Here is a 24,532-nt window from a genome sequence, read left to right on the forward strand (position 1 = left end):
CACCAAGCCAAGACAGAGCGGCGGATTCACCGCTGCAGCTGCTTTTTGGTCACGTGGTGTAGAGCATTCGGGCATGCCATGACATCACATGGAAGTTGAATTCTCTGCTACTTGTTGTTTATGCGAGTTTTATGAGCCAGCAAAACCAGCGCAGCACTACACGATCAGAAAGTACTGAAATGCGAAAGCGTGGGCGGTGCAGAGTCGAGTGAAAATGAAACCTTTCGACCGCCCGCGTCGTTGTCAACGGCAATTTCAATGAGTTCTTTTTTTCTAAATATGAAATTGAACTGGTCAAGTAGCATTTTATTTCATCTAATAATACAATACGAGGATGTTCTTTTGCAAGGAAGTAGTTGAGTACTAGTGACAAAATTTAACTGAGTAGTGCTTTCGTCATCGGGCAAGTGTTTGAATGTCCCAGTAATCATGTCCTGCATTTACCTTGATTATTAAGGCTCTCTACACGATAATATTGATGCCTTAGAGATTCTCGAGCACTAATCTATCACTTTAGCTTGACTTAGTATATGCCTTTAGTGTCCCTTTAAGGGTGTGTACACGTTGACGTTTAAAGCAAAAAAAAGAAAAACTGACTAGCAATGTGGCTATACAGCAAACAAAAGTTTGATCAATGAAATGTCAATGTGGCACAAGTTGACTGCAATTATAGATATGCTTCATCTCTTTAGGTATCTAGATGTCTTATCTTTTCTTTTTTATTATTTCACATAACTTACACAAGTAATGCAGCAGTAAGTTGTTACAAGGAAATTTACTTATTATAAACCACATAAGCCGTTTATAGCATATTCCCTTGCGCTTACGACATGTGCGGCCACATCACTGTGAAAAATTAGGAGATTAAAAGCACAATTAATAAGATAGCAAGCAGCTGTCAATGAGGCAATGGTGAAATCCTGGCAGACAGCCGGCTACAGTAACTGCAGGAGTGGGCCATCAATGGCATCGTCACTGCAAGAGAATCTCAACATTCATTCACAGCCTCGCATAAATTTCTATCCCGTGGCATGTTGCAACTGAAGGAGAATGAATAGGGCATCTGCACAATGAATGAATGAATGAACGTTTGGTTTTTATTGGCGCAAGGGCCAGGTATGGCCAAAGAGCGCCAAGCCTGTGTTGATGAATTCGCAATGTAGTTATGAGTTCAATGAGGTTGATGTGACGTGGCTGTAAAGGGGCCTTAAAAATAGTCACTCTAGAGTGCGTAAAATCTATCTGTTATAAGATTATGTCGATGAGAATGACATGTTCTATGAGCAATAAAATCCATCGTGAGAGAATGATGCATTATAAAAGATATGTGAGATGGTAAAATTACCTGGAGCACTACTGCCTCGCCAGAGCCCTTAAAACGCAAGGGCCTGGAGGCATGTGCTATACAGTATGACTGCCACAGCGGCATCCTCTCAAGAGAGGAAGCGCTACGAATGTATGGGACTAATAACATGTAGGACAACATCTCTGAGGAAACCTAGGACAGTCTTTGTATTAAAAAGCGGTTCTGGACCGAGAAACATTACAGGATGAAGAGGAATGTGTAGACGGTATGCTAAGGAAAAATGTCTCCTTCTCTCAGATTCGGCTTTCCGACACTCCAGGAGGACGTGGAGCACGGTCAGCCTCTCCCCGCATCTGCCACAGGTTGGAGGGTCATTTCCGGTGAGTAAAAAGTTATGGGTGCCAAATGTGTGTCCTATTCTAAGACGACAGAATAGGACATCTGTCCGGTGTGATTTTATTGCAGAAGGCCAGAACCCTAATTGTGGCTTTATTACATGCAGCTTATTATTTGTTTCCCTGTCCCACAAGCGTTGCCAGTAGTTTCGCAGTTTCCTGCGCAAGAAGGGCCTCAGATCTGTAACAGGGACTGCTGCGGTAGGATGAACAGAATACGATGCAATTGATGTGGCCATCTGGTCCACCAGAATGTTACCTTCGATGCCCCTATGACCCGGCACCCAGCATATGATGACATGCTGGTTACATATATACGCTTTACATAGGACGGAATATAGTTCATTGATTATTGGATTTTTGTGCTTACAAAATGACATCAAAGCCTTCACAGCGCTTAGGGAGTCCGTATATATAACAGATTTTTTTAGTTTTGTTTTCCTTATATGCTTTACAGCCTACAGTAGTGCGTAGGCCTCAGCCGTAAAGATGCTTGTTTCCGGATGCAGTACATCGGATTCCGAGAAGGATGGGCCGACGGCTGCATATGACACCCCCTCGCGTGACTTCGATGCGTCTGTGTAGAACTCCATGCACGAGTGTTTGTATTGGAGTTCCCGGAAATGCATTTGGATTTCGATCTCTGGAGCATGTTTTGTAACTTGCATGAAAGATATATCGCATTGTATCATCTGCCACTCCCAAGGAGGTAGCAGCTTAGCTGGAGGCATTAGGCGGTGTTTGAGGATTGGGACATCCATTTCAACACTAAGCTCCCTCACACGAAATGAGAAGGGCTGTCTTACAGGTGAACGATTATGAAAGAGTGTATCATATGTCATATCGTTGAGGGTATTAAAGCACGGATGTTCAGGATTAGAGTGGACTTCCAGGAAATATGTTTGGCTGATGTTCTCTGGAGATCGAGTGACCACTCATTTGATTCGACATACAAACTTTCCATGGGACTTGTTCTGAAAGCGCCAGTGGCCAGTCTAATTCCTAAATGGTGAACCGGATCTAGCATCTTTAGCGCGCTCGGGGCTGCAGAATGATAAATCACGGCACCGTAGTCCAATCGTGATCGAATGAGGCTTTTGTGAAGATTCATCAAACATTTTCTGTCGCTGCCCCATGTTGTATGGGATAAAATTTTGAGTAAGTTCATTGTTTTTAAGGATTTCACCTTGAGATACTTTATGTGTGGAATAAATGTTAGTTTAGAGTCAAGTATGATACCTAAGAACTTGTGCTCTTTGTTCACAGGGATTTGCTGGCCATACATTTCGATATTGGGATCTGCAACGAGGCCTCTCTTTCTTGTGAAAAGCACACAAGAACTTTTGTTCGGGTTCACCTTAAATCCGTTTTGGTCGGCCCATTTAGATACTTTGTTCAAGCCCTGTTGTACTTGCCTCTAACACACTACAAGGTTGCAGGATTTGAAGCCTATTTGTATATCATCTACGTAAACAGAATAAAAAATGGCTGGCGGTAATGAAGCACGAAGGGTGTTCATTTTCACGATAGTGTGCAGCTAAGCACACCTCCTTGAGGTACACCATTTCCTTGTATAAAAGGTCGCGACAATGCATTGCCTATTTTCACGCGGAAGGTACGTTTGGACAGATAGCTTTCTATTATGTTTAGCATATTTCCACGGATGCCCATCCCCGACAAGTCTCGCAAGATCCCGTATCGCCACGTCGTGTCGTACGCCTTCTCCATATCGAGGAATATCGATAAGAAGAACTGTTTATGTAAAAATGCATCGCGGATATTTGCTTCAATGCATACAAGATGATCAGTTGTGGACCGCCCTTCTCTGAAGCCACACTGATAGGGATCAAGCATATTGTTCAGTTCAAGAAAATGTATCAGTCTACGATTAATTATTTTTTCGAATAGCTTACAAGGACAACTTGTAAGAGCTATCGGGCGGTAACTTGCCGCCAAGAAAGGGTCTTTACCCAGCTTCAAGACGGGAATAACAATAGCTTCCTTCCATGAGGATGGGAGGTATCCGGCAGCCCAGATAGAGTTGAAAAGTGCCAAAAGTGTCATTTGTGTGTCTTCGTGTAAGTTCTTAATCATGTCATAGATGATTCTATCAGCTCCTGGTGCAGAGCTTCTACATGTGCTCAATGCAGCTTTAAGCTCGGCAATGTTAAAAGGATGGTTATATGGTTCATCCGGACGGCATTTTCGATCAAGTGTCTTAAGTTCAGCTAAGTATTTATATTTGAGGAATGATTTTGTGTAATGTGTGGAGCTTGATACATGTTCGAAGTGTTTGCCCAGAGCGTTTGCCTGGTCCTCCAAGGTAGTCCCTTGGTCGTCCACTAAGGGCAGAGGGTGAATTTGTTGCCCCTTTATCTTTCTTACACCATTTCAAACTTTAGATTCTTGAGTGTAGGATGTGATGCCCGAGAGAAATATCTCCCAGCTAGCTCTCCTTGCCTGTCTCCGCGTGCGCCTCCCTTGTGACTTTGTCAGTTTAAATTCAATGAGGTTTTCTGCAGTCGGGGCGTGACGCAGCAAATCCCACGCTTTGTTTTGTTTCTTTCGTGCCAGTCTGCACTGTTCATTCCACCAGGGTACCCGTCTTTTACAAGAGAGACCTTGTGTTTGGGGAATGAACTTTTCAGCTGCGTCGATTATAAAACAAGTAAAATATGCTACTGCATTGTCTATGTTAAAATCAGCGATAAAATCTCGTGATAAGTAAGTTGCTTCCTTAAAATCATTTCATTCGGCGGAGGCTAGCTTCCACCGGGGTGTATGTAGGGGGCATTCATGTTGAGGCATTGAATTTAACATTACAGGAAAGTGGTCACTTATATAGGGATTTTTTATTACATGCCATTGCAAGTCCGGGAAAATTGAAGCGAGCCAATAGACAGGTCTATTGATGAATATGAATTATTATGGATATTATAATAAATTGGCTCCTTCTTGTTGAAGAGGCATGCACCGGAGTTCACAAGAAAATTTTCAATAAAACGGCCTCTCGCATCACATTGCGAGTCTCCCCACATGGTGTGGTGGGCATTAAAATCACCTGCGAGTATGTAAGGGTCCGGAAGCTGGTCAATTAGGTTATAAAAATCACTTTTTTCCAGATGAAAATTAGGGGGTATGTATAAGCAACATACAGTGATCAATTTATTAAAAATAATTGCCTGAATTGACACTGCCTCAAGGGGCGTCTGAAGGGCGACCTGGTGACAAGCTACGGACTTGTCTACAACTATTGCTACACCGCCAGACGAGGTATTCGCCTCGTTGCGGTCTTTACGGTAGATGGCGTACTGACAAAGAAAGTTTGTTTGTGTGCATTTAAGATGTGTCTCCTGAACACACAGCACCTTTGGGTTATGTTTGTGTAAGAGTTCTTTAATGTCATCGAGGTTATGGATAAGACCTGTAACGTTCCAGTGTATTATTTGTGTAGCCATATTGTTCGTGTTTTTATGCTGTGTGTCAAGAGGAGTCAAGTCAGAGGAATGATTTATGAAGCCTTTTCAGGCCCCGTGATTATGGTACGAGTTTTGTCTTTTTTGGAGCGGTCGCAAGACTTGCGCCGCTCCCGAGGCGCTAGATGTGCCTTCTGGCTCGGGGTTGTGTCCATCGACTCTTGGGAGCCGCTGGACTTCCGCTCACACGAGCGGGGTGGGGTGTTTTCACCTTAAACCTTGCCTCGAAAAGCAGGGCCTTGGAGGCCACCAACCCAGAGGTCGATGGGCCCTCCTTCAGGGACAGCGCAGCAGCGCTGGCTGCTGACGCCAGGGGGGCTGGTGGCAGGGCCGCAACCACGCTCGTTGTGGGCTGGGCCGGAGCCGGAGTCTGCTGCGACGCTGCCCCCTTGCGCGCCGCACCAGCATACCCTGAGGTATGGAAAAAGGAAACACGTTTCCGCGCTTCTTGAAAAGAGATGTTTTCTTTGATTTTCATTGTTATTATGTCTTTTTCTTTTTTCCATGTGGGGCAGGTTCGAGAGTATGCTGAGTGTCCACCGTCACAGTTGGGACAGTGGGGTGTGCCATTACAGTTGTTGGATTCGTGTTCGTGTTCGCCACACTTTGCACAGGTCAGTCGGCCATGGCAGCTTTGCGAACCATGGCCAAATCTCTGACACTTGAAGCATCTTCGGGGGTTTGGGATGTAAGGCCGGACTCGAAGTTTGGTATATCCTGTTTCTAAGGTTTCTGGTAAAACGCTGGACGCAAAGGTGAGGATGAGATGTTTAGTTGGGATATCTTGGTTATCTCACTTGATCTTTATTCTTTGCACCTAAATCACATTGTGTTCTTTCCAGCCCTCCAGGAGCTCTTCCTCACTTAGGCTCAACAGATCTTCATCAGAGATGACTCCTTTAGACGTGTTCAGTGATCGGTGGGGGGTAACAGTGATTTTCACATTACGGAACGCTAAGAGACTGGAGAGTTTGCCATGCTGTAGAGTGTCGCGGACCTCAAGAAGAAGGTCGCCACTGCTCAGTTTCGTCACTTTGTAGCCAGCACCTAGTGTTTCGGTAAGGCATTTAGCTACGATGAAGGGCGAGATAGTTCTGACTGTCTTTTCAGGATCTTGACTGTGTATTACATGGTAGCGGGGGAAAGTTTCTTTGCGCTGGCTGAACAGTTGAAAAGTTTCTTCGGTGCGCCCTCTTTTTGAAAGAGGACGATCGGAAAGGGGGGGTAATGACGTGTTAGCCATGCAGAATTCATTTATTTCGGTAGCTACGCCAGCCGCCCACCACCGAGCCCAACAAGGGGACGCCACGAGTCCGGGAGGAAACGCAGACGCCAGCTGTACGTAGCCACTATAACCTAATATAACATACCCAAGGTTGGATACATACACCAGGTTAACCCTTGCCGCCTAGAAATTCGGAAGTGAGAAGTGATAAGAAGACAGGAAAGAAGAGATAGCGAGAGGGAAAGCAAAAGATTGAATAGAGGGACAGGAAAAGGCGACTGCTGATTTCCTCCAGGTGCGTCAGTCTGGAGGTGCCGTCTATGTGAAGCAGAGGCCAAAGAGGTGTGTTGCCTCCGCCGGGGGTCCAGACACCCAGCATCGGCTCAACCCTCAGGATCCCCTTTTCCCCAGACACGGCTACGCCACGCACGGCTACACGCGGGAGGGTCCAACCCAGCATCTGCACAAAGGCCAGCAGTCTAGCTAAAGGCCAGCAGCTCTGCTAGGGAGAAAGCTAAAAAACTAAATTTTGGGGTTTCGTGTGCCAAAACTATGATCCGATTATGAGGCACGCAACAGTGGGGGGGACTCTGGTTGAATTTTGACCACCTGGGGTTCTTTACTGTGCACCCAGTGCAGGGTACACAGGCATTTTTGCATTTAGCCCCTATCAAAATGTGGCCTGCATGGTCGGAATTTGATCCTGCGACCTCATGCTTAGCAGCACAACAACAAAGCCACTAAGCAACCACGGCGGGTGCGAGAGAAATTGTATTGAAAGCAACCATCACGTCACTTCTAAGAGTCCCATGGCTCCTTTTATGTGTGCTTCGAATTTCTTCCAGGCAACTTTTGCGAAAACTAACTCAGTGCACTCCTGTGACTGACAAAACACCACTTGTACATACAAATGCTAGATTATCAGTACTGCTTCTGGTATGAGCAGGTGTAAAGCATAGATTTGCAAACCAAAGTTGATTGTTCTGTATTTTTAACTTCTTCTTCAGTTTGTTTGATAGTGGCACGAGCTGCATTTTAGATGCGCTGCCCTTTTATGAACGCAAGATAGGGCGTGGCATCGCTTCAATACTATAGATAAAGAAGCTTTAAATGGGCGCACATTTCCCACACACTTTTAAGTACACCACCCATTTTATTTTTAGTTTGCAAAGCAGCTCCATTTTCACTCGAGAATGGCTTCTGTGAATGCAATGCGAATATCACAATCCACAGAGAGAGAGAGAGAGAGAGAGAGAGAGAGAGAGAGAGAGAGAGAGAGAGCTTTATTGCAGTTTTAGATTTTCAGAGACCTTCAGTCCAGGGCCTCACTTACTGTATTCATGCACCTATGCTGATTTGACAAATGGAGCCCGAAATCTTTGACCTTGTCTTGGAGGCTTGAGTCAGGGGCAGGGATAGTTGGGTTTCTGAGGGCATGAGGCGGTGGGGCTTGGATAGCAGTGCTAGTGCATGTATTCAATGTTGAGGTGTTGTCCACAGCGAATACATTTTGAAGGTGGTGATTATGCCAAAACCCAGATGCAGTGGAGTTTAGCGGGTGTAGGTAGGGTGTTGGTTTGTGCTTGACTTGAAAGTGTGCCCTGTCTGCACTGTATTATTGTGCATATTTTTGGAGGTATTAATCTTCTCTCTTAATACTTCTTTAATATGACGTGCACAGGTTGCATCCCAAAAAAACTTGGAACTAAACCTCTCTTTTACTGGACCCTGGAAGGTGGTTCAGAGGCTATGGTGTTCTGCTAGTATGCGCGAGGTCCCGAATCGATTCCCGGTCACATTCTGATCGGAGTGGAATGAAAAAATGCGTGTACCGTGCTTTTGGTGCACGTTAAAGAACTCCAAGTGATTTAAATTAATCAGGCGCAAGTCCCCCCACCCCTTACGGCGCCTCTCACAGCTCGTGAGTTGTTTCGGGAAGCCCCAAAATTTAACTAAAACTGAGTTGAGGTAAGACGGGAGAAATATAACCAACCACATGTACTTTAAGACGCCACCATCACAAGTGGAGTGCCGCAGAAAGCAAACTAGCAATCGACGAAAATGATCGAGTGTGTGGTGGACTTCAGGTGTATGCTGTAGCCCGAATATGAGCTTCATCACCCGTTGTGCTCAGCTCATTTTACATTGAAGCCCATGCTCAACTTGACATAAATTACGCCTGGCGTGAACGTGCCCGAGACGCTCATAGCGTTTCCTACTGCGTTCACGACAGGCGCCATTTAATCAAGTCATACGTAGGCTTCAAGATGCATTTTTGGACATGGGGAAAGCGGTCACCGTAGGTTATACTCACCACTAGCTCGTACAAGCCCCGTATGGCGAACGGTACCATTATTGGGTGGTCCTCCAGCTTGCTCAGATAGTAATCAAGTAGAGTGGTAGCTGCGTTTCATAAACCACAAGACCGACATTAAGACACTCCACATTTTGAAAGCATGCAGTGCATCAAAACTTACTTTGCTCCTTTCCAAGATATCTTTGGGGAAGAAGTTGGATGACGTTGGTGATTACTCTTACACCAGTAGCCCTTCGCTGGTAGTCTTTGTGCGTCAAAATGTGCCTACAGGACAACAGTACTTACAGTGCGGGAACAAGCATTACATCAAAATTTGTACTCTTACCCCATACTTTCAAGCATCTGCAGCAACTGATCCTTATCTTCTTTGATCACTGCAATAAACAGTTACAAAAATACAACTTCATTCAGCCTTCAGCACATTTTGGCGATATTCTCACAGACTCTAAACCGTTGCGGGAACGCATGTGTGAGCAAAGCAATAATTCGATCAGTTGATCAACTTCAGTCACAACTACCAACACATTATCAGCACAGAGCTAGTCAAAGTGTTTGTCAAATTTCTGATCACTCTACCGTTCACATAACGGGCAACTTCTTCTTCAAACTTGTCGTCACCGTCATTGAGAGGCGATGCGTCCATGGCAGCAGACGCTCCCGTTTTAAACATGTGCCTTCAAGTTCCAGCACCGCCACAAAGTGTACACTGGTGTACATGCATACAAGCTCCAGAACACACTTCAGCATTGTAAGTACTAATATATGTTCCAATTTAATTGTAAGTAAGTATATTTTTACAAATACTTGTAAAAGCCAACAATTATTCGCCCGGAAAACAAAAACAAAAAAAAAAACAGAACATTTGACTGCGGCACTGCGATGCACGGTGGTGTCCCTTGGGTCAGCTGCGCAGGATTGAGGGGATGGCAGTTGCTAGAAAAACTATGCTTCTATGAATGTTAGAAGTAACAATGTTTGTTGGCGTAAAGTATTACGATGGGCGGTTGCATTGGCACCAGAAACAGTAGACCATCGTCCGGTATTGAATCCACCGATGAAACTAACTTGCAACAAACTGGTATGGACTTCATTGTTTGGTCTATTATAGTAGTTGTAAAGAGAGGTAGTTATTCACGTTAAACGTTGTTTTCCGTCTGCTCTGTGCCCTGTGTCCTGTGCCGGGAAAGAGTGTTTCGCCCAAATACAAAGGAAACAGCGCAAATGCAATGAATGGCTTTATTCTAGAAGTATTATCGATAGTTGTATTGCCAATGGTTTAGTTTAACCCTAAATATTGAACTATAGTTGACGTCAGGTCGATTCGGTGCGGTCTCTTAAACGATTCATGTGATGTCTCATTACTTTCATTGTCATAACTAGGAGTACTGCTGCGGTAACGTTGAATCTTCCTATTTGTTTTGATCGCACAAGGCGCACTGTTTTTTGCTCGCGAAACGCCCGTGTATTGCGCATTCTAGTTCAGTGTTGCGTTCCCTTCACTTATATCTGTGAAACTTGGATACTTTCTGGACTAGGGGCGCGACCTCTTGATGAGAGCCATGAATTTTTCCCGCGGTTTGTTTGATTTGCCAGTCTTGGGAAAAGACGCGCCCATTGTCCGGCCCTTGGTAGTAGAGAGACACACTCGTAACTCGATTAGAAATACCGCAGGTGCAAATTAGTTTATTGGCGATAAACATTCTTGAGGTGCGCAGTACGCATTCAGCTTTACTTAGAAGTGCATTAATTCTTATAGTTTCTATAGGAAAGAACCAACCGCTCCGACATGAGAAGCCACGGTGGAAAAGCGATGTGCCGCTCATGGAAGGCCAGCTGCGTAGTAAGCGGGACGAGTTCTGGGACACCGCACCAGCCTTTGAGGGCCGTAAAGAAATCTGGGATGCCCTCAAGGCGGCCGCTTATGCCGCAGAAACCAACGACTTCACTCTCGCGCAAGCTATCATTGACGGAGCCAACATCTCTCTCCCAAACGGTACTCCACTCTTTGCTACTCCGACACTTTCATCTCGCTTGTGCGAGTTCTGCAGGAGAAATATGTCAGTGCAATGGTTCAAAGCCCAGGTATCGGAGGGCTTCGTGCATGCTTGGAACTGGGGTTTTGTCGATTGTATCCAGAGAAGTGCTGATGATGGGGAAGCAGGCACGTGTTGTGGTTGTTAGTTAGTCTGTGGTATGACGTCACTTGCTTTTAACAGGACCCTTAATTATAAAATGTGTGTTCTTGTCAGCCTTGCTGAAATAATGTTGTGGGTTTTCTGAGGTGAAAGGCGCATAGACGAGGACACAAAAAAGATACTCATGGAATATCTCTCTTGTGTGTCGTCATCTACGCACCTTTCACCTTGGAATATGCTAAACCAACATGCCCAGTTTGTCATCCTAATGTTGTTGGCTTCTGTGCAGAAAATGAACTAGGCAGTGAAATTTGTGCTGCCATTGCCATTTAGACAAGATTTATCTCAACTACAAAGTATAGTATGTGTATATAAGGCTATGTGCATTGTTCTCATTCACATAACTGCCTCAAGAGCCCTTACAAGTACTCTTTCCTACACACATGATGATGATCGCTTTGAATGGAAGGCACAGTAGCTATAGTGGGAAATTAACCTTAAAGGTGTACTGACATATTTCAGACTTTCTTTTGCATTAGATTAAGGTTCTATACCTATAAATTCTAAAAGAAATATTGGCTAGCCTCAAAGCACACAAAATAATTTAACCTACTAGCTTTTCTATGGCCAGTTTCAGTTTCTTTTCCCAGGAGGTGACTGTGTTGTGACGTCATAATGCGGTAGGTGGCCAAGTGAGAGCAGGCCATTGCAACATTGACATATGCTCTGTCTCGCTTGGTCATTTGCTATGCTGCTACATCGGGCCTCACAATGAGTAGTAGCATAGGAGGCAATCAAGCGAGCTGAAATGTTTTATACAGCAGTTTATAAAGCTCAAAACTGGGTTTGCTGTGTCCGTTCATCTGTCCGTTTCATTATGCTGGTGGTGACAGCGTCAAAGCTAAACTGCTTGCCAGAATGTGTATGCGTGACCAGAACGTGTTCTTTCATGTTGCTCTTGATGAGTACAGTCACCAAGTGAATTTTCGAGCATGGAGGGGAGCACACTCAGACCCAGCTCTGCTACTACATTCATCAGTCTAGCCCGTACGTGTGATCTCACATTCAATTGCCGGTGAGATCTATCGGCATGAACATATTGATGGCGAGCTCCCCGCTGCAACTTGTCACCAACCTGCTGTCGGCAAATTTTCATCGCAGCCATACTGCCTTGACTGGAAACTTAAGCAGCTTCATTTCAGGATTTGGCAACAAAAGTTGGGATTTGGTGTGAAGTCCAGCACCATGTTTGCAGTGTCGCACGCACCCACATCATGTCCAAAAAATTTAGTGGAAAACCATGTGGCACCAAAAATCCGCCTCTTTCATTTTTCTGTGCTGCCCTCTGCCGCACGCCGCTGAAAACGTTGTGGAAGGGTACCGGGGCTTTCGCCGGTTGATTTGTGTACCTGCGCCCACGTTGAGTTCACGTCAGTTGTGGGTTTTGTGGATCACGAATCATTATTAAAGACTTCTTCGGGACAGCATGTCGTTCCTGAAGCCATGTAGCACTCAATGACTACTGGGTGAGCAGGCCTGAGTGCGCTGTTCTGCAAACAGTGCGGCCGATAAAGGCATGCCGAGTTCTGTTTGGCGGCACAGCTGCCTTGGAATTTGTCACTGATTTCTGCATTTGGACATCGCTTTTTGCATTCTTTTTACGCATTATTTAGACGTTTCGCATATTCAAAAAGTCTTTGAGCACAGCCTTCTGCGTCGGATTTAATAAAGCGGTGCACTTGTTTACATCGACATCTACAGCCGCAGGTCATTGTTATCGTCAAATACTGTGGAAAAGGTCCATCGCTGATATGAAATAGTGTCAAAATGTAGCAAAACATTCATATCTGCACATATGTGCCATGTTGTTACACCCTGAGACGAGTCAATATGAGCGGCCGAACCACTTAACAACGGCAACTGTGATTATGACACATATATTACGGGCTGTTAATTTATTCTCGCTTTTCTTTAACTCCATCATACTTAAAGTTTTAGTGTGCCATAGAGCATTATTAGAGAAAACTGTGCTCGCATAAGTGCTCATTTGTAGGTCATGTTGTTCTCTCACGAAACGCACGGATGCCACTGCTCACACAGCGTTGGTATAAATGAGCGAGGCAGTTGTTTGTGCTGCTGTATGCCGAATACACCGTCTCTTGTTTGCCGCTTGATGCAGAGGCAAACAGTGCATCTCTGAAATTGAGAAATGTGTCGGCAAAGCAACACGTACAGGTCCACCCATATACGTTGCAAAGGCGGCCGACAGCCTACAGGTAAAGTGACTTACAGATGCTGGCACAGTGCTGTGTCGCCGCTTATTGTGTACGCGCCGTGCGAAGTGAAGTGTAGCTGATTTCAAATCGCTAAGGCCAGAATTGTACTATAAAAGCAGTTTCGTTCGACCTAACTGCTTACATTTCAGTTCAGGCCCACCGGTAGCGAGTGCACGAACTCGACAGCGCCAGGTTTACCTTCGCTGAACAGGATCGACATTGGCTCAAACTTCGTGGGCACGGCTTGAGAGGGTTAAAGCTTGTGCATTTCATCTTGGTAGGCGTACTTGAGTCATTTTGAGCACGATTAATCATATATACAAGCGAAGACGCTGTCGCTATTGTTTTGTTCAGTCGAACGATGGTCGGCACGCTGAACAAGAAAGCCTGTCACAGCACAACTCGCACTCGTCGGTTGCGTTGTTGTCGACCTGGTATGATAAAAAGGTTTCAGTGACGCACAATAGTCGGTCAAACATTGGAGTGAGTGTCTTGTCGGTCTCGTATTGACCCAGCGTTGCCGCACCTTACGAGTACATGCAGTCAGGAACGTGCTGCCACCACCAGCAAGTAAGGACCGACGCTGCAAAAAGACTTTGTCAGCAACGTGATTTACTTAAGTGTCGCCCAAGTGCAACACACAGGTTTTTCGTTAAATTGGCGAGCCATTCATGAAAGGCGGCAACTACCTGGCTCAAGGTGCAGTCCGGACAACTCGGATGATGCCCTGGCCGCTTTCTCTTTTAAAGTGGAGTTGCGCTCTTACGCTACGCATGTTTTCGGCACTGCACCGACGTTGAGCTACCAGTAGAGTTTTAACGCGGTACATGGCACGAGTGTTTGCAGCAGTGCGCATCCGAGCATTGTTTTTTTTTAGGGGGACTTTCCGGCGCTCGGCCACGCGCGCATCCCTTCCAAAACGTTACGCGAATAATCCACTAGGGCAGGGCACATGCGCCGTCGCGCCATGAAAGAGGCGGATTGCCATTGCTATTACATATTGGTTCTACAGGTAGGTGGCACTGTTACAGGGAAGTCCAGATAAGCATGCAGGTCTGAAAAATAGCTGTATTTGACATTTCTAATACCAAAATATATATTTTCAGCCACTTGCAAGCAAATATTTGCTTCACTATAAGTGATACCATGTTGGATCCCGTATTGTTTTGTTATAGCAGAATACTCCATTCAAATAATGCATGATCAATCAAATCTTAGATTTACTTTGTTATATCCCATAATTCGTTATATCCCTGTTAATTATATTTTAGACTATATACAGGGTGACCATTTCTAAAATTTTATGGAATTTCTAAAGATACGCTCCTGCAGATAACAATTATAGTCCTTTAGCTGGAATATTATGAGGTAGACATTACTTGCATGAGAAATCAAAACGCATATTAAGCTAATTAACAAGCATCCACTAATTATCTTGAATTAATATCTTGAATTTCCAGAATAATGCCAGTTTGGAGATATGCACCATCAAACTTGTCGTAAAAATGCACTGTTGTTCCACCTACCTTTTTAACAAAATCTACTTTTATTCATTGGAGCACAAAAGTAACCGGAACGCCCATGTATTTTATTTTTGGAAAATATGTCGAAACTGGTGTCATCCTGGAAATTAATTTCAAGTAAATAATTCTGGCAAGCTAAAAAGAAATGCAGGAAACAATGGATGACAAGGGAATTGCTCCACCAAATTAGAAAATGTGACCAATTGTACAAAACATTCATCAAAGCTAAAATTCCTGAGGCACTCAAAGCGTTTAAGCAATTTAGAAACTCCGTTACCAAGGAATTACGGAGGGCTAAGAATGAATGTCTATTCAACAAGTTTAATACGTCTGTAGGACATGATGCTGACATTAGGAAGATGCTTAAAGGGGGCATGACACCCGATTTTCGATCCTAATCTGTATAGTGTGAGATAGTATATTTGTGCGTTCAAGAACGCATTGGCAAAATTTTAGCTCATTTGAACCAGCACATAATTTGTAATTGAATTTTTTATATTACACTCTAACGGCATAACACCGGGGCAACACTGGCACGCTCCCGAGCCGTGACGTCGCAGGCTGCGTGCGTGCCAAGCTAGCATGTATATGGTATATTCCGGCGAAGAATCGGTGTGTCGGCTGTGCGCGCATGTGGAAAGCTTCTGCTTTGTTCAGTTTTCCATTGCAATTATTCAACTTGCCATTGGAATTGTTCAACTTGTAGCGGCTGAAACAATGCCGCCACGGCGCCTATGTAGCGCTCTTGCGTGCTACAGCGAACGGAGCAAGGAGTGCTCCGTATCGTACTTCAGGTTCCCCAAGGAGCTCGTCAAACTTCAGGAAGGACTGGCGATTATCTGACGCTTTTGTTTTGTTCTCGGAACACTTCACGCCAAGCATCTATGACGACGATTTGCACCTGCTCGCTGAGTTTGGGATACCTGTGAAAAAGCTGAGGCTCCGGCCAGACACAATGCAGACTGTGTTCACGCACCGACCCCTCCGGCAGGCAGCACGCTGGCCAAACATTAGCATTGCTATTTGTTTTATGGATATCTGGTGCAATAAAGCAAGTTCAAGTGAAGGTTCAGCCAAAGCGTACATCGAGCCAAATCCTTGCGCCACGGACACATGTGTGCGGGCATTTGTTTATATATGCTGCACGCAACTACCGGGGGAAAAAATGAACTGGTGGGAACGCGCGGCAGCTTAATAACAACATAGTTTTGTTGAGTACGATTCTTAGAGAAATGCATGTTACGCAAACAATCTACACGCGTAACAATTTGCTTTGTGCGAAGTAGCACCAGACTTTGCCTCCCGTGAACGGATGGCTAAGCCATGCTGAACGCATAAAATATCATGAGTGCAGAAAGCATCAGCAGCATTTAGTGTAACACCGATGTCGCCATCTATGTTGACCACGTTTACTACGCGGTCTTTGTCCATGGCCTCCAAGATTTGCACATGCCAGCTGGCGCGCGAATCTCGGAGGCCGTGTTTTATCACTGGAGCTGGTGGCGATGAGGTCGATGTCAAAATGCACAGCATATACTACGCCATCGCTGCACATGCTGCTGAAAGATGCCTCACTTGCTTCATCACGTGAAGTTGGCAGTGTCAAAGACATGCCATGCGACATCTGGAGCAAATATAGTAAGAAACGGCAGCTATGCCCTGACCTCATATGGCGCAGTGGCCACTTTTGTAGCAGATGATGGCTCGGTTCCATGCAGCGCATGACATCGCACATGGCTTGGCAATATGGCGGTGGGCGCTGAAGGGCGGGGCTTAGAGCCAGCGAGTTCTAGCTCACATTTTGGACAGAAATGTGCCTTTACTGCCCAGTTTTTTATGCGTGTATAGCCATAATAAACCCTCTGCTACAATTTCTCATGGGAAACCACAAAATGTTGGGTGACCGTGTCATGCCCCCTTTAATACAATGCTAGGAAGATTGCCTGAATAAATGATTACGGTTTTACGAGATAGCATAGAATTGACAAGTAGCAAATTGGTTGACAGGTAGCGAATTGGGGAACAGTTTCACTGACTTCTTTCTTTCACTCGGTCAGTCTTCAAACATTGATGCAGATTTTAATTATACGATTTCTCACACTGAACATAGATTGTTTCTTATACCAGTTTCCGAGAATGAAGTTGTCTTTTATGGCATTCAGCAACAGTAAAGCGACTGATGTGTCAGGTATCCAAATACAACCAGTGAAACACATAATCGATGTTCTGGCACCATTTCTAACTCATATTTTTAACCAAAGCTTATCATTAGGCATTTTTCTGCGTGACATGCAGACCGCTAAAGTGACTGCAGTATTTAAAATTTAAAAGAGAGGACAAAAATGCATTGAGCAATTACAGGTCAATATCCATATTACCAGTCTTTACTAAAGGTTTTGAAAAAATAATCTTGCAGTGCCTGTCATCTTTTGTAGTTGGCCATAATCTTATACATTCTGCCCAATACGGCTTCCAAAAAAAGAAATTCACTGAACTTGCCCTTTTTGCCCAAAAAGAGTTCATATTAGAAAAATTTGAATGTCAGAAAATGGTACTCTGCTTATTTTTAGATTTCTCCAAGGCATTTGACCTTGTTAATCACAGCATTTTGTTGAGAATGCTGGAATTTTATGGTATTGGAGGCGTTACACACCCTTTAATTTCCTCCTATTTACAACATAGAACTCTGTATGTAATGGTTGCAGAAGAAAGGTCATTTGAGAAACCGGTCAAATGTGATGTTCCCCAGGGAAGCATTCTGGGACTATTATTTTTATTACAAATGAGATCCCAACCACTGATAATACAGCTAAATTTGTAATATATGCAGATGATGCCAGTTTATCTTTTGTGGTAAATTCAGGCACAGACTTAGTAAGTAGAGGTAACAAAGCACTATCTAAAATAAATGACTCGGCTACTCAAATCATAAGAAGCCAACACTGACACCAAGGACAACATAGGGGAAATTACTTTTGCTTAATAAATGAAATAATGAAACGATAAATAAATGGAAATTAAAGTGGATTAAAAAACAACTTACTGCAGGTGGAGAACGATCCCACAACCTTCGCATTACACTTGCGATGCTCTACCGATTGAGCTACCGCGGCGCCGTTTCCCCAACCACTTTCTTGGGTATTTGTTTCCTTGTAGAACCCTGGGAGTGTTAGCCAGTGCCACCACTCGCAAACCTTGGCGGCGGATGTGGGACATCCTTTCTGCCGCAGGCATTACGAGAACTTGCAGGCATCGGGCATCACGAGAAATGCAGGCGTCGTGAGAACGTGATGCCTGTGGCAGAAAGGATGTTCCACATCCGCCGCCAAGGTTTGCGAGTGGTGGCGCTGGCTAACACTCCCAGGGTTCTACAAGGAAACATAAATACCCAAGAAAGTGGTTGGGCAAACGGCGCCGCGGTAGCTCAATTGGTATAGCATCGCACGCATAAATGCAAAGGTTGTGGGATTGTTCCCCACCAGCGGCAAGTTGTCTTTTCACCCACTTTCGTTTCCATTTATTTGTCGTTTCTTTATTTCATTTATTAAGCACAGGTAATTTCCCCTATGTTGTCCGTGTCAGTGTTCGTTGGCTTCTTATGACATGACTAATAAAAATCCGGCCCCTCGGTTAACCCCCTTTCTTCTGGGCTTCTCAAAACCACTTAAAGTTTAACATTAATAAAGCAAAGGCGGGCTTATTTCGACCTCGAAACAAACCTGTCTAGCTTGCTCCAATTAATTTAAGTGACATAGAATTAGAACTAGTACCATCAGTAAAAACCCTTGGAGTCTACTTTGGTGAACCCATGACATGGGATGAACATGTAAACTATATGATTAGTAAGTTGTCTAGAACAATAGGTGTGATATGCCACGTTTCTTTTAATTCCCCGTACCTGTCAACATACTTCTTTATAATGCTCTTTTTGTCAGTATATGACTATGGGTTACTAGTTTGGGGTACAACCACTAACGAAAATATCAAGCTTGAAGTGTTGCAAAAGCGTGTGGCTCAATTAATATATAACATTCTATACCATTTTCACACCGAGGACCTTTTCAGAAAACATAGTATTATTAAGGTCAATTCTATGTACACTTATAATTTGTGTCGACAGTACAAATTTGCTATAGTCCACAATACTAACACGCTAGCAATACTAGCTAGACTAAAAGCAGACATTACAAAATATGAGACATGCAAACCGAAAAAATGGTAAATAAAAAAAATGTTGCACAAATTAAGGCGAGCACATGCTACAGTTCTTGCTACCCACATTACTAAATACAGTTAGTAGAGAACAGCTCTTTGACATTTCACAACTCTCATTCAAACAGCTACAGATAGTATTACTGGAAGTAAAATTTTGCCATAAACTCGTACACGTTTGTACGCAATTCCTGCCGATTTGTTTATTTTTATTTTGCTGTTTATCGAAATAGTGTTTGTGTAAGTTTTCTGACGCGTGCCACATGCAAGTATGTTTTGTTTGTACGTGAGCCATGTACACTGCACTGTCTATTTCCTTTTCATTATTTTTTTCCCCTTGTTGCAACTACCATTATGGCATGTATATAGGGTGGCCAGGTCAAGCTGTTTAAACAGTTTTTATTACTGGTCTCCCACAACGTTGTTGCAAGTAAACTCAAAATTTAAAAAATGAAAGCTCACCGGCTGCGATTAGTAGATTGCAGTATGTGCTGTAAATTCATTAAGAGGTTAATTAGTGAAGTTTGGTTAATTGAATGTGTTTTAATTTCTGGTGCTAGTAATACCCACATCTTCAAGTAATCCAACTCAAGGATGGGAATTATGCTATCTGTAGCAGGTGATTTTTAAAAATTCCGTAAAAATTAAAAATGATCACCCTGTATACAGTCAGCTCATGGGTATCCCTAAAGTGCACAGACCTCTTATTAGAAGAGTGCATGATGCTCATAAAGGTTTTATTGCTTCAGCAGTAGGTTTCGCAAGGAATGTAGCCAAATAGGCACTATTTCCTTTTTTTTTTCTCCCTCATCCCTTGACTTTGTAGCAATGCCTTTCAGCGCGTTTCATATTCGTGAGTGGTGAAGCAACACTGCCCCAGGCCAAGCAATGAATGCAGCCGCTTTCTAATGTGAAAAGTGCCTAAAGGCATTAGCTTCACTACGAAATAACAGGCCTGCACACTCAAAACTTCACCACAAGTACTACTCTGATTCAATCTGTTGTTCCTGTGGGAATGTGCAATTCTTAGCAGGACATGGTAGCCACTGTGCTGTCACACAACATTCACAAATCTTTGTGCGGTCTTATGCCCAACACAGACTCTGGCAATAATACTGTAGCGGCCAAAAAGGATGTTGAGCACATTGCAGAGAAGTTGTTTAGAAAATGTGTATTAGCTGTGTGAGCCGGCCATTTTTTTTTTTTTTTTTATGGTTGTATTACTACAATCATATGCATATGAGGGGTAGTAGTTAAGTAGGAAAAGGCACTTATTCCTGAGATAGTTTGCATTTCCACAGCCATTGGGTAAAGCCAAATACTAGATCTCATAATGAAATCTGCATGGTCTGTGGAGGCACCATTTTCATCATCTCTATGGAGTTGAGAAACTCTATGTAGCCCTATCAAGTACTATAAATCTTTCATCTCCCCAATAAAAAAGTTCACCGACAATTACGATACTCCCAAATGTAAATTGAGAGAGCAGCTGTATTGCGAGAGGAAGCGCGTGGGCACAATTCACAGCAGCCACCACAGACAACCTCTGCTCATGCAGCGCTTTGTTTCCATGCAGACGACGCGCACTACTCCGGTGCCATATCGTAGCCATCGCAGCCATAAAGCCCCTCATACGCGGCACTATGCTTTTCTTCTCACGTTTTTGCCACGATTTCCTCCTTGCACTTTCTTTACTCTCACCCCTTTTTTCATCCCCCGCATTTGCTCTCATCTCTTACTGTGCTTGCTTGGTTACGAGGTAGGACGCCGACGCTCGCCGCAGGAACAGGCGCCTAAGAGTTGCGCTCTAAAACTAAACCCACTTTGGGAATTATATTTAATTGACAGTCACAGCTCCCTTTACAAAAACATTCTTGCACAGCAGTTTTTCAAAAAGGTGCGGTAATGGCTGCATTGCAGGCATTTGTAGCTGTTAAATTATGCAACATGCTCAACACTGCACACATTGGCTGTGGGTGTAGAAGCATTGTCTTACTCTGAGAATTGGAGCCATTTATGTATGTTAGGACAGTTAATAGATGGGCAAGTTGGTGCAATTGCATATTGGGAACACGCTCAAAGGAACATGTCAGACAAGATAATGTGCATCATACACATGTAGATGTACACATGCTGCAAGATGTGTATACTCTTGATACTGCAGGATGCTAGCCTCTGGGATTGAGGTACTCGGCCCACTTGCTCTGTTTATGTACCTAGTTTTAGTGACCACATTTGTGTGCAGACATGGTTGGCAGTCACCGTGATAAGTGGCTTCGTTTCATTCTTGCAGGGACCTTGCTTGACTGCTATGATGAGCTGGGCAATCGGTACCAGTTGCCTGTCTACTGTCTGAGTGCGCCAGGCAACCTGGTGGAGGATACAAGCGATGCCGAGTCACCATCACCAGAGAGCGAACCATGTGCAGGTCATGAGATACTTCTCAAGTTGCGCCTCTCTACCACGGGAAAGGACACCAAGATGGCTGTGCGCACGGGTGAGACCATACTGGCTGCGAAGCGGCGCTTGGAGGACCTTGAGGGCATCCCAGCCAGCCACCAACGTTGGTTCTTTGGGGGCAAGCTGCTCTCAGATCGGACGCGTGTTGATGAAGCCAAGCTGCAGATGGGCTTTGTTGTCCAGGTAGCTGTGGCCACTCCAAGTTAGTGCCCCCCTCCCCACTGCGACAACTGTGCTTTGGAAGCTCCTGCTGCACAAGACTGATAGAACACAGCACGCCAGCACATTGGTGCCTGTGGGTGCACTGCCCAGCATCGTTTGTTGCACCAGCACCTCTGCCATGTGTGGAGAAGCCCAGTGTGTTTGAGCACACTTCCTGTGCAGTGGTTTGGACAAGACCTAGGGAAAATGGACACAGAGCCTTGTTCTTAAGAACTTTTAGTCCATTTTTTTTTTTAACTTAATGCCGTGAGTAGCTCTGAGTAGTCAATTCAGCTCATGCAGTAACTTCATCAAAAATTAGGCCCTACAAGCCAGCTGCAGCCATTTTTGCTGCACGCAAGTCCAAAGGTGTATGTTGCCCTGGGTTGTGTTAGTGAGGAGTGAAGCAGTGCTTACTGCACACATTGCTTTAGCCAAGGCATGCAACCTGGGCGGAATGAAGCTTCTTTTAAGAATTTCCGGCACCTTTGATTTGCCGTGTCCTGGTTTGGATTGAGTGTTCAACCTTGCCAAGGACTGCAATTAGCACTGTAGCCTGAAAGATGCATTCCTTCAGTATTGCACGTGCCCCAGTGCAATGGCCTGGGCCAGGAAATGGACAGAGCCTTTGTTTTTAGCTGCTACTTTTTAAGATTTTACAGCACATCTAGTTGTGGATTGTCTATTCAGCCTCATTGAAGCAGATATGTAGTCAAGGCAGTCAGAGGATGCCTAGCAACCATGTCATGAGGCTCCTCTCTGTGAGAGCCCATAATTGGCTCCTTATGCCAGGTTGTGTTGTGGCAGACCTCTCAAATGAATCATTTCTGATAATCATTTTATGCATGTCTTAGTGCCCATGTTGACTAGTGGCACAACCGTGCTTGAAACGTGATAGAATTTGTTTAGTTTTTCTTCCTAGGCTTATTGCTTTTTTAAGGCTTTTAAGGATGCATTTATGGAAAGTCATTTTGTTTGCTGTACATATATGTATATATCATATACAAATAATGCCATTTGTATTTGCGTATACAAACAGTCTGCTTTTGATATAACCTTTATTTGAAAGAGCCTGCCAGGCAGATATAGGATGACATGAATTTAGTTCAAGATTTTATGCGCGTGTACTTTTGTGTTTGCCTGTTAAAGACACAAATAAAAAACATCCTATCTTTGTGCAATGCTTGCTTGGTTGTGTGGACAGCTTGTAATAATTTTTGTTTATTGCTGCCAAGTGACAGTGTGCAGGATGTCCCTGCTAGCATGTTAGAAGTTTCATTCAGGAGGGAATACCGTCCTTTGTGAATTAAACTGTGTATTGTCAGTGGCCATGTGGAGAGGCTGCCAAAATTGTTTTGCCTAGTCAATCCTATTATTTTACAGCCTAACTGATGATGCAAAAATATTTAGAGTATATTTAATACACAAAATGCAGTAGTGGGGGGTTTTTTCATGCATAGCTTCCATGATAGCTAGCCATGATAGCAAAAAGGGTACCTCAAGCACCCTGAGCATAATTTGCCGTTCAATCACTGTTCCAAAGTACCCTTAGATGAACATTTCCGGAGTTTCTGAAAGAGGTGATTGCAGAACTGCCACACTTAAACAGAGCTCAACAGTGCTGCTGCATTCTTCCCACACCTTGCCCTTTCTTGTAATGCACCAAGGGTTCCTGCAATTGGCACTCCATTAACCCATTGAATGCCAGGTGTTTCAGCCTCTCTTGCCTCTTGTACGTTTTTCCAAAGTATCGAATTCATTCTCTGTCCAAGTGACACATTAACAGGCTTTAAACTCAAATGGTATTGTGTAGAACATTTTATAAAGTTCCTTAATCTGAATACTCAAAATACTAATGAATCATTTGGCCTCTTCATTGCTATGATCACTTGGAATGTCATATTCAATCAGTTATTTCAACTCTAGAATTTTGTCATTGAAGAACTGTGTGGCACTCCTTGCACTGGCTTGCCATGCCAGGAAAATGCGTGAGCCATACAAGCACGGAGATGGATACAAACAACACTGACAGATAAGCTTCATTTTGCCACTTGTATTATATAAAGCCGCTATGCAGTTTCAGTTTAACAAACTTCTGCGTAAATGGTGCACACAGTACCTAGAGGTTTCATGTCCACACAGGCAACCAAGCTAGTGAACTTGGGCACAGCAAAATGAAGGTTATAACATCCTTGCGCAAGGGAAGAGCCTGCTGTGGCTACCTTGGTGAAAGTACTGAAAAGCATTGTGTGATACTGACTGCTGCTAGCACAAGGCAGATGCACACGCAGTTGAGGCATGTAGAACATGCCACACAGTTGCTTGTTACAGCTACACTAATTCCACATCTAAAGGCTGCTGGTTACAATGTGCACCACTTGAGCGGCACAAGCGTCTGCATGGGAAGGACTGCGTATTAAGTTTTGTATATAGGATAGTCTGTGGCACCAAGGAGCTTTAATTTTCCCACTGAACTGAGTGATTTACCAACCAGCATATGGAGGGCTGGGATGTCACAAAATGCAGCTGACATCACCTCAAGTGATACCAGGTCAACCCCCAATTTTCATGACTAATAGAGGTTGTTCTTGTAATGAACCCTATGCCAAAACATTTGGCATGCTTTTTGGATTTGTCACATTAAAAGATGTTATAGTTCATGATTTGTTGCACATTCAAGGAATTGAAGCATCACATTGCGATTACGGAAACGGCAGCTATTTCACAGAGCAATAAACGCATGACAAAAATTTTCTTGGTTCCCCCTTTAAGCTTAGTACAACGTAGTCCATCATTGCAATAACAGTTGTGTGTGCTCTGGCTGAACTCAACCACTGCAAAATGGCTCCACTTGTGCAGCAACTCCACATCTACTTCGATATCCTATACATGGTAATATGAGATTTGTCTGAAAAGTAATGGGACTGGTATCACTGACAATTTGTTTATACACCATACGAACTTCAAGGTGCCCCCTTCAAGGTAATTCCCTTCAGTTTACCCCCT

General features: G+C 44.1%; 2 protein-coding genes across 3 annotated transcripts in view; one reads left to right on the forward strand and one right to left on the reverse strand.

Annotated features, from left to right (window-relative positions):
• The window catches only part of Mms19 (MMS19 nucleotide excision repair protein), a 94,223-nt gene extending 84,791 nt beyond the window's left edge, over positions 1-9,432 (reverse strand). The window contains exons 1-4 of the mRNA XM_075677303.1: positions 9,296-9,432; positions 9,045-9,093; positions 8,880-8,983; positions 8,717-8,805 (exon numbers count right to left, since the gene is read on the reverse strand). Coding sequence (XP_075533418.1) covers positions 8,717-8,805; positions 8,880-8,983; positions 9,045-9,093; positions 9,296-9,389 — 336 coding nt within the window. The 5' untranslated portion in view covers positions 9,390-9,432. The remainder of the gene's footprint in view (positions 1-8,716; positions 8,806-8,879; positions 8,984-9,044; positions 9,094-9,295) is intronic.
• Positions 9,433-9,579: 147 nt separating this feature from the next.
• Positions 9,580-22,707, forward strand: LOC142566362 (ubiquitin domain-containing protein 1). Of its 2 annotated transcripts, none has more exons than XM_075677305.1 (3): positions 9,580-9,797; positions 10,476-10,712; positions 21,159-22,707. In XM_075677305.1, exons 1-3 carry the CDS (start codon positions 9,716-9,718, stop codon positions 21,530-21,532), a joined length of 693 nt encoding a protein of 230 aa, XP_075533420.1. In that variant the 5' UTR covers positions 9,580-9,715; the 3' UTR covers positions 21,533-22,707. The 2 variants fall into 2 exon arrangements, with proteins under 2 accessions (XP_075533420.1, XP_075533421.1); XM_075677306.1 differs by having other exon boundaries at positions 10,485-10,712.
• Positions 22,708-24,532: the final 1,825 nt, after the last annotated feature.

Source organism: Dermacentor variabilis, unplaced genomic scaffold (assembly GCF_050947875.1).
Source record: "Dermacentor variabilis isolate Ectoservices unplaced genomic scaffold, ASM5094787v1 scaffold_12, whole genome shotgun sequence".
Classification (NCBI taxonomy): Eukaryota; Metazoa; Arthropoda; class Arachnida; order Ixodida; family Ixodidae; genus Dermacentor; species Dermacentor variabilis.